This window comes from Giraffa tippelskirchi, chromosome 4 (assembly GCF_054371585.1).
Source record: "Giraffa tippelskirchi isolate mGirTip1 chromosome 4, T2T-mGirTip1v1.2.pri, whole genome shotgun sequence".
Lineage (NCBI taxonomy): Eukaryota > Metazoa > Chordata > Mammalia > Artiodactyla > Giraffidae > Giraffa > Giraffa tippelskirchi.
In genome coordinates, this window is record NC_137278.1 from 53,067,048 (window position 1) to 53,080,751 (window position 13,704).

At 40.1% G+C, this 13,704-nt stretch overlaps 1 protein-coding gene and 1 long non-coding RNA gene across 2 annotated transcripts in view; one reads left to right on the forward strand and one right to left on the reverse strand.

The window, feature by feature from the left end:
• The window catches only part of LOC145547409 (uncharacterized), a 57,626-nt gene extending 57,452 nt beyond the window's left edge, over positions 1–174 (reverse strand). The window contains exon 1 of the long non-coding RNA XR_014083815.1: positions 132–174. This is a non-coding gene — a long non-coding RNA (uncharacterized LOC145547409). The remainder of the gene's footprint in view (positions 1–131) is intronic.
• Positions 175–8,292: 8,118 nt separating this feature from the next.
• DNAH6 (dynein axonemal heavy chain 6) overlaps positions 8,293–13,704 on the forward strand; it is a 281,257-nt gene continuing 275,845 nt past the window's right edge. Inside the window, exons 1-2 of the mRNA XM_081596922.1 lie at positions 8,293–8,421; positions 10,208–10,440. Coding sequence (XP_081453048.1) covers positions 10,216–10,440 — 225 coding nt within the window. The 5' untranslated portion in view covers positions 8,293–8,421; positions 10,208–10,215. The remainder of the gene's footprint in view (positions 8,422–10,207; positions 10,441–13,704) is intronic.

The following is a 13,704-nucleotide window of genomic DNA, read 5'->3' on the forward strand; positions in this document are numbered from 1 at the left end:
GCGACTACATGGACTGTAGCCTACCAGGATCCTCAGTCCATGGGATTTTCCAGGCAAGAATATTGGAGTGGGTTGCCATTTCCTTCTCCAGGGTATCTTCCTGACCCAGGGATCGAACCCGGGTCTCCCACATTGTAGGCAGATGCTTTACTGTCTGAACTACCAGGGAAGCCCCCAAAATAGCTATAGTAAATATATAAATATGATGACAGAGGACAAGGTGGTTGGGTGGCATCACTGACTCAATGGACATGAGTTTGAGCAAGCTCTAGGAGATGGCAAAGGACAGGGAAGCCTGACGTGCTGCAGCAGTCCATGGGGTGACAAAGAGTCAGATGCGACTGAGCGACTGAACAATAAATATGTAAATAAATGATCACGGCTGTATTCCAGTAAAACTTTGTGTACAAAAACAGGCAACAATCTGGATTTGATTCATGGGGTGGTACTTGCTAACCCCTGTTCTATGCTCTTAAGATTCTGACCCCATTTCCAACATATGGCAGGAGGAGGGGTGGTTCTCATGCCAACATAAAATTCTTAGACACCAGCTAAGTCTCCACAATCCAACTCAGTTCTGACAAAGAGTTACCTGGAGACAATGTTGGACACCACAGGTTAAAGGCTCAGTCCCACAAACCTGCCCCCTCTCTGCCACTCTGCACATTAGTGGTAGCAGGTGCATGCTAAGTTGCTTCAGTCATGTCTGACTCTTTGTAACCCTATGGATTGTAGACCGCAGGCTCCTCTGTCCACGGGGTTCCCCAGGCAAAAGTACTGGAGTGGGTTGCCATGCCCTCCTCCAGGGGATCTTCCCGACTCAAGGATCAAACCCACATCTCCTGTGTCTCCTGCAATGCAAATGCTGAGCCACTGGGAAGCCCAGATTGGAGGTTCCCATGGTCTCTCTGAGCTCAAGGGACCATCAGTGGTCACGTGTGAATGACCTGAGGCTCTCTGGGACCATCAGCATTGATTTGTTTACTGAATCCAAGTTCTTTATATTGTAGCATTTGACAAAGATCCTAATATCTATTTTCAGTAAGAAAAAGGAGGCTTTAGTAAAATTTCCTGAGAAACCAAAGTCATTTTCCTACTATTCTTGTTATGTCACACCTCATCTACATTCTCACTTTCACTTCTGGGAGCCATTTTTAGGGTAGAATTACTAGGAGTTCTGCAAAAATATTAATAGCATACTAAAGAAACTGGAAGGTTGAAAGGGTGGGTTTCAAAGAAGGAAGATTAAGTTTCTGCTCTCAAATAATTTTATTTTTTAATCTAAGTGTGTCACTGTTTTCATTCTAAATTTGAGAGATTTGTAATCTTGCAAGGTGTTTGTCTGTTTTATTTACTTATTTTTGGCTGTGCAAGGTCTTCGCTGCTACATGCAGGCTTTCTCTAGTGAGTGGCAACTCTCAAGTTACGGTGCGCAGGTTACTCACTGCAGAGGCTTCTCTTGCTTCAGAGCAAGGACTCTAGGGCATATGAGCTTCAATAGTTGCGACTCTCAGGCTCAGTAGTTGTGGCACACGGGTTTAGTTGTCCCTCAGCATGTGGAATTTTCCCGGACCAGAGATAGGATCTGTGTTCCCCGCATTGGCAAGTATATTCTTAACCACTAGATCACCAGGGAAGTCCTTCAAATATTTTAAAAGAGATCATGGGGGCAATTTGCAGAACTGGCTAGAAAGTATATTTTGACATCTACCAAAAGAAAAGAATCTTTCAGACCACTAGAGCTGTTCAGCAGTGGCATAGAAGTCACACATTTTCTGTAGCTGGAAGTGATCAGAGATGAAAAGCCCACCTTTTAAGCACCATTCCTGCCTCGTGTATCCAGCGGACCTACTGGACAACCATTCTGATCTCTTTAACAGAGTTTAATTTGATATGCAGTGAGTCACCTGAGAATTATTAAAATACAGGCTGATTCAGGAGATCTGGGGCAGGACCTGAGATCCCACAATTTAACAAGCTCCTGGGGTGGCGGGGGGGTGGGGTGCCAATGCCGCTGGATCATGGAGCACACCTTGAACAGCAAGGACTTGTGGCTGAGGCCCTTGGACTTGGCTGGACATTGGAATCACATGGGGAAGAGGTCGTTAGATAAAACCCTGATGCTTGGGCCTCTCACTCTTAGAGAGCTTAATTAGCATAGCATCTGGCCTAGGCATCAGGGTGTTTCAAAACTCTCCTAGTCAGTCTCAACACACATAATGTTTTTGGCCTTTCAGAAACATTCAACACTGGCTCAGAGATCACTTCTGTAAAAATCTTTAATTGGAATATAGTTATCTGGGCTTGGGCCGGTCTTCTCATTAATGAATAATTAATATTGGTTCAACATTTTGGAGGAAAACTTTGTAGTTATTATTATTAGATCTCATAATGTGTGGGACATTAGATCGTAGAATGCCCCAAGTCCCTTCCAAATCTAAGATGAGAAGCTATTTTTGTTGTTGCTGTTACTGTTTAGTGGCTAAGTCGTATCTGACTCTTTGCAGCCCCATGGACCGTAGCTCACTAGGCTTCTCTGTCCATGGGATTGCCCAGGCAAGAATATTGCAATGGGCTGCCATTTCCTACTCCAGGGGATCTTGGGAACCCAGAAAATCGGACTCTTGCAGGTGGGTTCTTTACCTCTGAGCCACGTGGCAAGTTCAAACTCTGTGCTTCAAATCCGCCTTTGGCAGTACATCCATTTGACCACAGGGTGGTGATAGAGCAACAGAATATGATACCATCATGGCCACCACCCCCATCACCACTTAGAGTGGGCAGAGTTCCCAACTCTGAGCCGCGATTGATCACAGACTCCTTTGAAAATCAAACAGCTGGGAACAAAACATGAATACAATTTTTTGTAGGTATTTTTAAAATTAGTTTTTATTGGAATATAGTTGCAACACAATGTTGTGTCAGTTTCTACTGTGCAGCAAAGTGAATCACCTAAACAAACACTTATCTCCCCTCTCTTGATTTCCTTCCTGTTCAGGTCACACAGTGCATTAAGCAGAGTTCCCTGTGCTATACAGTAGGTTCTTATTAGTTGTCAGGGGACGTTTAACTTTAACGGATCCAATATGTTATTTTCTTTTTTGTATGTGTCGTTTTTCAAGGACTCTCTATTTCTTATCAGTTCCTGGAAAACAGGAACGAGTAAAGCTGTATGCAGTTCTCAGGACTGAGATCATGAGAAAGGGCACCTGTCTGGATTTTTTTAGTGACTCCCTTTAGTGACCTTTTACTTAAAGGTAATTTATTTAGTTATGTCCCTCTTACTCAGGATATGGAATGCTTTCTGGCCCTTTGAAGACTGTTATTTGCTTGGCTTTGTTTTTGCTCAATTTTTTTTACTGCCTAAAGCTGCCTTGTATGAAGATACATAAACATGCATTTCTGCAAATAAAGCACCCTTGTTTCGCTTGAGACTTGGGTCCCCTGTGTCCTTCTTCTCGTTGACTCCAGTCCCCAGATCCCAGTCTACAAAGACCGTGACAATTACTTATCTGTTTTATACACTGTATCAATCATGTCAATCCCAATCTCTCAATTCCTCACACCCATGAACACAATTTTAAGCAGTTTTACAGACCCTGAAACTAAACTGTTAACAATCAAGACTAAAGATGGGTTATCCCACCACCACCATATAAATTATAAGGAGCCTGACCACCCCCATGTCCATCCTTATCTGCGGCTGAGCTTACTTCCTGCTTCACAGAGACAATGAAGAAATCTGGCCCAAATCTACCAATCCGTCTAATCTACTTCCATCTTCCTTCCTTCCACATGAAGGAAATTGTCTTATTTACACTGAAGGCTAACTCCTCCACCAGTGTCCCTGCTCCATTCACCCTGGCCTCCACCAAATTCATGGTCCCTCTATTTTATGCTCTCATATATTTTCTTTGTTAACTTAAAAATAACTCACTTTTCCAGACAAGAATACTGGAGTGGGTAACCATTCCCTTCTCCAGGGGATCTTCCCAACCCAGGGATCAAACCTGGGTCTCCCATCTGAGCCACCGACTGCTTTTTTTTGTATACAAAAGCAGTATACAGCTTTTATTTTTAAATATACAGAAGAGCAAAGAGTATAAAATATCCACAAATCTCATAAAATACTATATTTTTCTTCCATATAGTTTAGTGAGTTTACATACATTTCTGCTTGTAAAAATATAATCATGTTAGGCAAAATGTTTTATGACCTATTTAATGTAACATCTTTTAATCTTCATACATTTTCACCTGCAGATGTGGTTCCTAGCCAGAGATGTTCATTTGATTTACATATAGAGGTTTTTAAGCTTATATGTGCCTAAACACCAATATCAAAGATTCCTATTTACCAGGTCTGGCATGAGCCTGGAAATCTGTATGTTTAGAAAAGCCTCACATGATTTTTGGGCTTCCTTGGTGGCTCAGATGGGAGACCAGGGTTTGATCCCTGGGTCAGGAAGGTCTCCTGGAGAAGGGAATGGCTACCCACTCCAGTATTCTTGCCTGGAGAATCCCATGGAAAGAGGAGCCCCGAGGGCTACAGTCTATGGGGTGGCAAAGAGTCAGACATGACTTAGCAACTAACACTTTCACTTTCACACTTACAAGTGATTTTGAAGTGTAATTCTAGGAATAATTGTTACTTTTTAAAAAAATTTGTGCATACAATTTTATTTCTTGGAAAAATTTTACTTAAGTGTAACTTACACACAATTAGCTACACACACTTTACGTATACAGTTTGGTTTTAAAAAAATTTTTTTTTGCCATAACATTGGTATATGACATAAATCTCAAGTATATAACATTGTATACATTATTTTAACTTCTATATACACTACAGTGTGCTCACCATCAAAAATTTAGTTTCCACCCATCATCATAGAGTTGACCCCCATTTTCTCCTCCCCACCACCTGCAGTCCCCCTAGCAATCACATCTTTGCTCTCTGTAATACCTATGCTTTTGTTTCTGTTTGCTTTGATTTGTTCATTTATTATTATTATTTTATCCCATATATGAATGAGTGAAATAATATGATTTTTGTCTTTTTCTGTCTTATTTCACTTAGCATAATACCCTCAAGATCCATACTTATTGTCTCAAATGGCAAGATTTTATTTTTTATGGCTGAGTAGTATTCCATTGTGTATATGTACCACATCTTCTTTATACATTCATTATTCATGAACTCTTAGGTTGTTTCCATATTTTGGCTACTGTAAATAATGCTGTGATGAACATGGGGGTGAATATATTTTTTCTAATATATTAGAAAATATGTATTCTTTGCATAAATAGCCAGAAGTGGAATAGCTGGGCCACACGGTAGTTGTAGTCTCAATTTTTTGAGGAATCTTGATACTATTTTCTATTCTATGGTGATTGCACCAGTTTACATTTCCATCAAAAATACTCTATTGTTATGATTCTCTTGTTCTTGTGAGTTCAGCAATACAGTTAAAATAACGTGCCTTGGAGTTTATCCAAATACACAGGAGCTTTGCTTCAGGAGTTTTTAAGAATATATTCTACGATACCTCCAGTAGCAGAATTCCATGACTATATTTTGGAACTTTAACTTAAATTTCATGAATCTGAATGTGCACCTTAGTTCTACCATTTACCACTTATGGAGTGATCTTGGGTAAATCAACCTCTTTAAGCCTCAGTTTCCTTTTTGGTGGAGTAGGTACAATAATACCTCTAAAACAATATGAGCTGTTGCAGTGAACAGTATAATAGTAGAAAGCATTTCACAAAGGTCCAGCATACAAAACTTAACTTAGTGCTCAATGAATTTTAACCATTTTCACTTAGTATTACTGCTTTCATAATCTATTCTTGTAAATCTTTTGTAGCCTAGTTCTTTAGTTATGATATGGGAATTTCAGGTTTGTTGGATGTATTTGAGAGAATAAATGAAAAATATATAGCATAGTACCTGGCACATAAGAAGCACTCAATAAATAGCAACAATCATTGCTACTGCAGAAACTATGAAACAATTAACATGCAATAAACAAAGCTCCTCTTTGTGTTGATACATTAAGTATTCAGTAGGACTGAATAGCAATCCACTCCAGTATTCTTGTCGGGAAAATCCCATGGACAGAGGAGCCCGGCGGGCTATGGTCCATGGGGTGGCAGAGTAGGACACGACTGAAGCGACTGGGTATGTATGTATTTGATAATGAAGATGACATCTTGCCACATTAAAAAAAATAAGTTGTGAGAGATTTGATGAGTAGTGTTCAATATAGCAATACCTTCATAAAACTCTCTGTGTCCACGTCTCCTATCCTCATCATTCTTGGCTCTAGGAATGAAATCCTTAGCTTCATAAGTTAACATTAAAATACATCTTCATCTACTAACAAAGGGATTCTTGACCTGAGGAGCAATAGATTTTTGTCTCCCACTGCATAAACTTTGAAAGGAACAGATAAAAATATTCATTGCACATCCAAAATGTAATCTATTTTGGGAGGTATGTCTAACATATTATTATAATATGCTTTGATGTATATTGGGTTGATTTTGAATTTTTTTTCTTACTAGATTGTATTTTATTTGCTCTGGTTACCTGTGTCTACCTTATGATGTCTACACTTGAGTTGTTTAATTGTTTCTAAACTGAAGTTCCTCTCTTGTTGTTTCCTGTTCCTGATTAAAGATTAGGAGATTTGTGTTCTAGTTTTATCTCTACCAGGGCTAGGTGCCTGACTTGGAGTAAATTACTTGCTTTCTCTCTGGGTCTCAGCTTTCTTTTTAATGAAATGGGGAAGCGGTTGGATTGAGTGATCTGTTATATCCCTTCCAGCTCTAATGTTACATGTCTCTCTACTTTGTAGGCATGTAAAATACATACCTGAGTATCTTAAGATTGATAAACTGCAGGTTGTGAGTTTAATATGTAGAGCACTTCATATACGGCTTTGCATTCAAGGCAAGAAACACATATCAAGGTTAAAACAGAAAGGACCAAAAAGGAAAAACTAAAACAATGACTTTTAGAGGTGATTATGTTATTTTGGAGGGGAGGCTGAAAACCAAGACTCTGTCATCTGGTGGAATATTTTCCCCAGACAGGTGAAAGGACTGCTTCCCCTGATCACTAACTGGGATAAGGCATCTAAAGTAAGCAACTGCATGGGGCATCCGTGGGGTTGCTTCCATATAGCAGTCATTTGGAGACTTGTTGTTTGTCGTGTGTTTAATCCCTCAGTCCTGTCCGACTCTTTTGCGACCGCATGAACTGGAATCCTTCTGGTTCCTGTGTCTACTGGATTTCCCAGGCAAGAATACTGTCACAAGTTGCCATTTCCTCCTCCAGGGGATCTTCCCCATCTAGGATCGAACCCTCCACTTTAAATCTTCTCCATTGGCAAGCGGATTCTTTACCACTGCACCGCCCTAATAGGTGGGTCTAAAAGCCATAGCGGCTTCCTAGGTGCTACCTGTGGTAGAAAACCCGCCTGCTAACATAGGAGAGACATAAGAGATGCAGGTTCAGTCCCTGGGTGGGGAGGATCCCCGGGAGGAGCTCACGGCAACCCGCTCCAATATTCTTGCCTGGAGAATCCCATGGACAGAGGAGCCTGGCGGGCTACAGTTCATAGGGTCTCAAAGAGTCAGGCACGACTGAAATGACTTAGCACGCACGCAAATACCATACAAGATCCGGGGTCTGTTTTGGTAAATATAGTGCAGAGAACAAGTAATATGGGCTTGCTATGCCTGACGCTAAGGACACTAAATTACCTTTCAGGTAGAAAAGAACCTAAGTAGAAAGGACAGGGTGGAGTCTGAGGGGAAGAGCCCGCCTTCCTAGTGTTTTAGGACACTCTTGGGAGGAGGTCAATGGGTGGGGCAGAGAGGCAGGACGGTCGCTCTCTAGGAGAGCGGGGCCTGAACTGTCTACAAAAGCACTTGATTCTTCTAACCAGACAAAGCTAGATTAAAGCGAATGTCAGGCAGTCTCAAGTCTCTTGAAAAGCAACAGAAAACACTACTGGAGGAGGGAGGGGTAGTGAGCGTGAGCCGCTGACAAGCGAAGGAACAAACAGACGGAACCACCTCCTTTGGCTGCACCGGCTTCCAGCCTAGCCCTCAGGGGCCGGCAGGTTTAGTGCCGGCTCTCGACCAAACAGCGAAGCAGAAAAATATTCCGAGACAGTCATTGGCTCGACTGCCCAGCACAGTCCTGGATTGAGAATCTGAGCAGCAGTTGGCTGAGGGGTTGCCAGTGGAGACAGGTCGCGCACAGGCGCAGTAAGCTTCAGTGGAGGTCCGGTGGCTGCTAGGCAACGGGAAACAGTCTAGGCTTAAGAGACAACTTTCTGCTCCCAGATCTGTCTTTGCTTTGTCTCAGGAGACCCTCTGAGGCGGCTGCTTCTCTAGTCTGACTTGGTGAGTCCTGAGGAATCGAGCTGTGGGGCTGAACTCCGACTTCTAGGCAAGAGACTGAGCATGACCTTTGGAGTATAGAAATAGAAGGAAAGGCTCAGAGAGGCAGAGAAAGTCGCATTTTAATGATACCTACTACCTACCTACCAGTTTAGAGGGCTGGAAACTGAGGAATAGAGATACCAACAGACTTGTCCAAGACCTCTCACTGAGTGGTCAGATCTGGACCTGTTTCAATATGGTAGCCACTAGCCACACCGGGGGCCTCTTCTGAATTAAAATGTATCCTGAAGGTGAAATAATTCGAAGACGTAGTAACAAAAAATAAAACTATCACATTAATAAGTTTTATATTGATTATATGTTGAAATGATAATATTTTGGTTATGTTAAATAAAAAAACATTATTAAAATTAATTTATTTTTGGACTCACAGACTTAGAGAAGGAGCCCTATGTTTGCCAGAGGGAAGCATGGGGGAAAGGGGTGGTGATGAAGAAGTTGGGATGGGGACATGTACACACTGCTATATTTAACGTGGATAACAACCAAGGACCTACCGTATAACACAGGGAACTCTGCTCAATGTTACGTGGCAGCCTGGATGGGAGAGGAGTTTGGGGAAGAATGAATACATGTATATGTTTGGCTGAGTCCTTTCACTGTCCACCTGAAACTATCACAACATTGTTAATTGGCTATAGCCTAATACAAAATAAAAAGTTAAAAAATTCTTTTTATGTTCCTTTTTGTTTTTAAATGTGGTTACTTAAAATGTTTAAATTACATAGGAGGTTTGCATTGTATTTGGATTGGCCAGTGCTGACCTAGACTAAAACCTGGACCTGCTGACACCTGGTTTAAGACCTTGTGTGTGGTATTACTGTTTTTAAGAAAAGTATTTCCATCCATGTGATGGGACTGGAGTGTGAGTGTTGGTGAAAGTACAAGACCATTACAAAAGGCTCATAGATCTAGTATTCTGGGACCTTGCTACTCAAAGTTTATGAATTAGAATCTGCCTTTTCACAAGCTTCTCAAGTGATTCTCATCCTCATAAAATCCCCCGAAGCACTATTTTATGATTTAGCCATCAACTCTTTTTTTCCCTTTATTTGGTTTATCTATAAGTATCTAGGCTATATATCTCAGATTGCTTGTGTTAGAATTACCTTTCTTTTGAACACCACTGCCACCCTCAGAAATATTTTGCACACTCAAGTGTGAGAAAGGATCTCAATATGATTTCATTTCTATTCATCCTTCCAAATCCGGACTAGTGGGCTTCCCAGCTGGCACTAGCGGTAAAGAACTTGCCAGCTAATGCAGGAGAGATGTAAGAGATATGGGTTCGAACCTTGGGTCGGGAAGATCCCCTGGAGGAGGACATGGCAACCCACTCCAGTATTCTTGCCTGGAGAATCCCATAGACTGAGGATCCTGGAGGGCTACAGCCCATAGGGTTGCAAAGAGTTGGACATGGCTGAAGAAACTTAGCATGCATGCAGGTATGTGGTCTCCAAATCAGAGGCAGCAACAGCATCACCTAAGAAGTTATTAGAAATGCAAACTCCTGGGTCCCACCCAAGCTGTGGGTCTTCTAGAAGGCCAGGCATAGTTTTCATTACTTTGATTCAGTTTGGGAAGAATGAGATAACTTTGATAGGTTTTCTTTGGGGATAAGCAAATGCAGCTCTGCTTGGTTCTTAAAATACCTCTGCTTAGCCCAACTTCCCCAATTCTTTTGCTTTACTTTTCATTTTTCTTTTCTTGACCCTGACCTCTCCAGGGAGGAAGATGGCTTTTCGTCTCTCAGAGAATGAGTTGGACCTGAAAAGTATTGGAGAGCTGTCAGAAAACCCTTTGCTTACAAGACTGAATAGTATAAGAGCAAAGGGAAGACTGAGTTTTGTAACACCCACGGAAAATGAAGGTGATACACAATTCCTGACATTTGAACACACTACAAAAGCTCAGGAGAGGACGAGAAAACGACAGCAGCCTAAAAAACTGGAGCCATTGGTAAGGTTGAGAACCAGCATTTTAGCCACTTTTGGCTACAGAGGAAGTTGCAGAGTTGCTTTGGGGGATGGCAATAATTTCTAGACTCTTAATTAAATAAGAAGGCATGAAAACTTCAAAGTTAGGACTTGTTTATGAGCATGTAAACATAATTATTTATTTTAAAAAATGTTGAGTTCTAAAGTACTGTTTGAGGTGGTGGGATGCTGTGATGAAAAAGTTCTCTAGCACATAAATCCTCTCTAGCATTATGTGCAATACGGATACTTAACCATGTAGGTTGTAAGGCTATTTTAGGTACTTGGGTACCATTTCATACTAGAAACTTCAGCAAGAGTAATATGTATAATTGTATAATTTTATTATTTTCAAGCAAATGCCTAGTGTCCTGAAAAATTTTGTGCATATCTGAAAAATAATTTGAAGAATCCACATCTTTCTCAAAACTGAGGCTATCACTTCTCTTAGTTTTGCTATGACATCACACTGTTGTTGTAGTTTGCATCTTATTAATGAAGTTAACAAATTATGTAAAAATATGTGTTTTATGTAAAACATTATGTAAAATTTATGTAAAATTGTTTGAGCATGGAGAAAGGATAGATATCTGATTGTTGTTAATGACAGTTACCATAGAAAAGAGAGTCAGAGATTGGAGAATTCAAAGGAGGAAAAGTGTAAAAGAAGAGTGGGAGGCAGTGTATATGTGGTGGACATTGAGTGTATTTTCATTCATTCAGTGGCATGCATCTTACTTATTTCATGGATTCTGTTCATAACCATTTTCCACTTTAAAATTAAGTTGTTTGCTTTTTTCCTATCAGCTTTTGAGGTTTTTAAAAACATATGCATATATATGTATATATGTAACTGTATATATATATGTAATGGATATCAACCCTATTTCATTGCTTCTCAAATTTAAGTACGAATCCATGCAGGAGGTAGACATTCTTGAAGATCCATAGTGCTGATTTCATTATTTTTATTTTAATGTTACTTTATGTGAAAAAAGATTAACCTAGGAAAGAAATCACTACAGATGGTGACTGCAGCCATGAAATTAAAAGACGCTCGCTCCTTGGAAGAAAACCTATGACCAACCTAGACAGCATATTAAAAAGAAGAGACATTACTTTGCTGATAAAGTTCCATCTACTCAAAGCTATGATTTTTTCCAGTAGTCATGTATAGATGTGAGAGTTGAACTATAAAGAAAGCTGAGGGCCAAAGAATCGATGCTTTTGAACTGTGGTGTTGGAGAAGACTCTTGAGAGTCCCTTGGACTGCAAGGAGATCCAACCAGTCTATCCTAAAGGAAATCAGTCCTGAATATTCATTGGAAAGATTGATGCTGAAGCTGAAACTCCAATACTTTGGCCACCTGATGTGAAGAACTGACTCATTTGAAAAGACCCTGATGCTGGGAAAGATTGAAGGCAGGAGGAGAAGGGGACCACAGAGGATGAGATGGTTGGATGACATCACTGACTCGATGGAAATGAATTTGAGCAAGCTCTGGGAGTTGGTGATGGACAGGGAAGACTGGCGTGCTGCAGTCCATGGGGTTGCAAAGAGTTGGACACGACTGAGTGACTGAATTGAACTGAAGGAATTAATTCAAATATTTAATCAGAAAATTAACAGCTTAAATACAAAGAAAACTATACAACCAATTGCAGTTCAGATTAACAAAAAATACAAAGTAACAGATACTCTTGTCCTTGAACTTCCATGTGTTAGGTGGGTAGGGTGCTGCCTGTAGCTGCTCTCTTCTCCAGAGAGCAGGGTGCCTGCACCATGTGTAGTGGGGAGTATCTGGGCCTCCCTACTATTTTTTCCCCATGAACTTTGTATGACTTTTAATATGACTTTCCCATGGACTTTTACACTTATTTCTCGCTGATGGATTTACTTCATTCGGCGCAAGTGTATAATGAAACTTTGATGATTAAAGTAAGCTCCATTTGTTATCAGTGTGATAAATTCATATATGTTGAATATTTATTTAATATCTGCTATAGTCCAGTCTCTGAGTCATGCTCTGGGGAAACAGCAATGAACAAAGCAGACAAGATTCCAGTTGGCATTCTAATGATCCTAAGTAAATAAACTGAGCAATGTCATCTAATGATAGTTACTGTTAAGAAAATAATATCAGAAACCTAGTCAAGACAAACTGCAGGCTCCTTTAGATAGGGTGATGTCACCTAAATGAATCCTAGAGGAGATGTCATCTGATTGAGTCCCAGACTTTATCACCTGCCAGACTGAATGGACAAGCCTTCAGAGATGCCAGTCCCCAGTTTTGGAACCCCCAAATTCATTTCTCCCCTGGAACAAATTCCACTTGATCATAGTGTATGCTCCTTTTAAGGTATTGCTGAATTCTGTTTGCTGATATTTTATTGATTTCTGCATCTGTGTTTGTCAGGAGTATTGGCCTGCAGTTTTCTTTTCTTGTTACTATCCTTGTCCAGTTTTGGGGTTGATTTCCTTTAGGATTGATGTCCTGGCTTTCCAAGGGACTCTCAAGAGTCTTCTCCAGCACCACAATTCAAAAACATCAATTCTTCAGTGCTCAGCCTTCTTTGTGGTCCAGCGCTCACATCTGTACATGACTACTACAAAATATACCAGAGAGACTAAAGATCTAAATAAATGAAGAATGATGCTGTGTGGTTTAGAAGACATATTTTTAAGATGTCAATCTTCCCCAACTGACCTATAAATTCAGCACAATTCCAATCACAGTCCATGTAATATTTCTTTTTTGGTAGAAATTGACAAGCTGATTCTAACATTCATAGAGAAATGCAAAGGACTTAGAAGCAAAACAACATTGAAAAAGAAAAAATTTTTAATCTAACACTCTTGATTTCAATACTTACTATAAAACTACAATAATTAAGACATTATAGTATTGGTGTCAAGATAGACAAATAGACTGATAGAATACATTGTGCACAGGTTGGCATGCTTTATATTACTCCATATATCTTGTGTGTTGCTTTTTTTTCCTTCATTTTTCCTTCTGTCTGCTATTCTGATTGGGTGATTCCCATTATTCTGTCTTCCAGATCACTTATTCACTCTTCTTTGTTATTTAGTCTGCTATTTATTGCTTCTAGATTGGTTTTTATCTCACCAATTGAGCTGTCTAATTTTGATTGGTTCTTCTTTATACTTTCTAGTTCCTTGTTACAATCATCTGCATTTATATCAACTATCTTTCTCAATTCCTTTAGCATTTTTATTATCTTC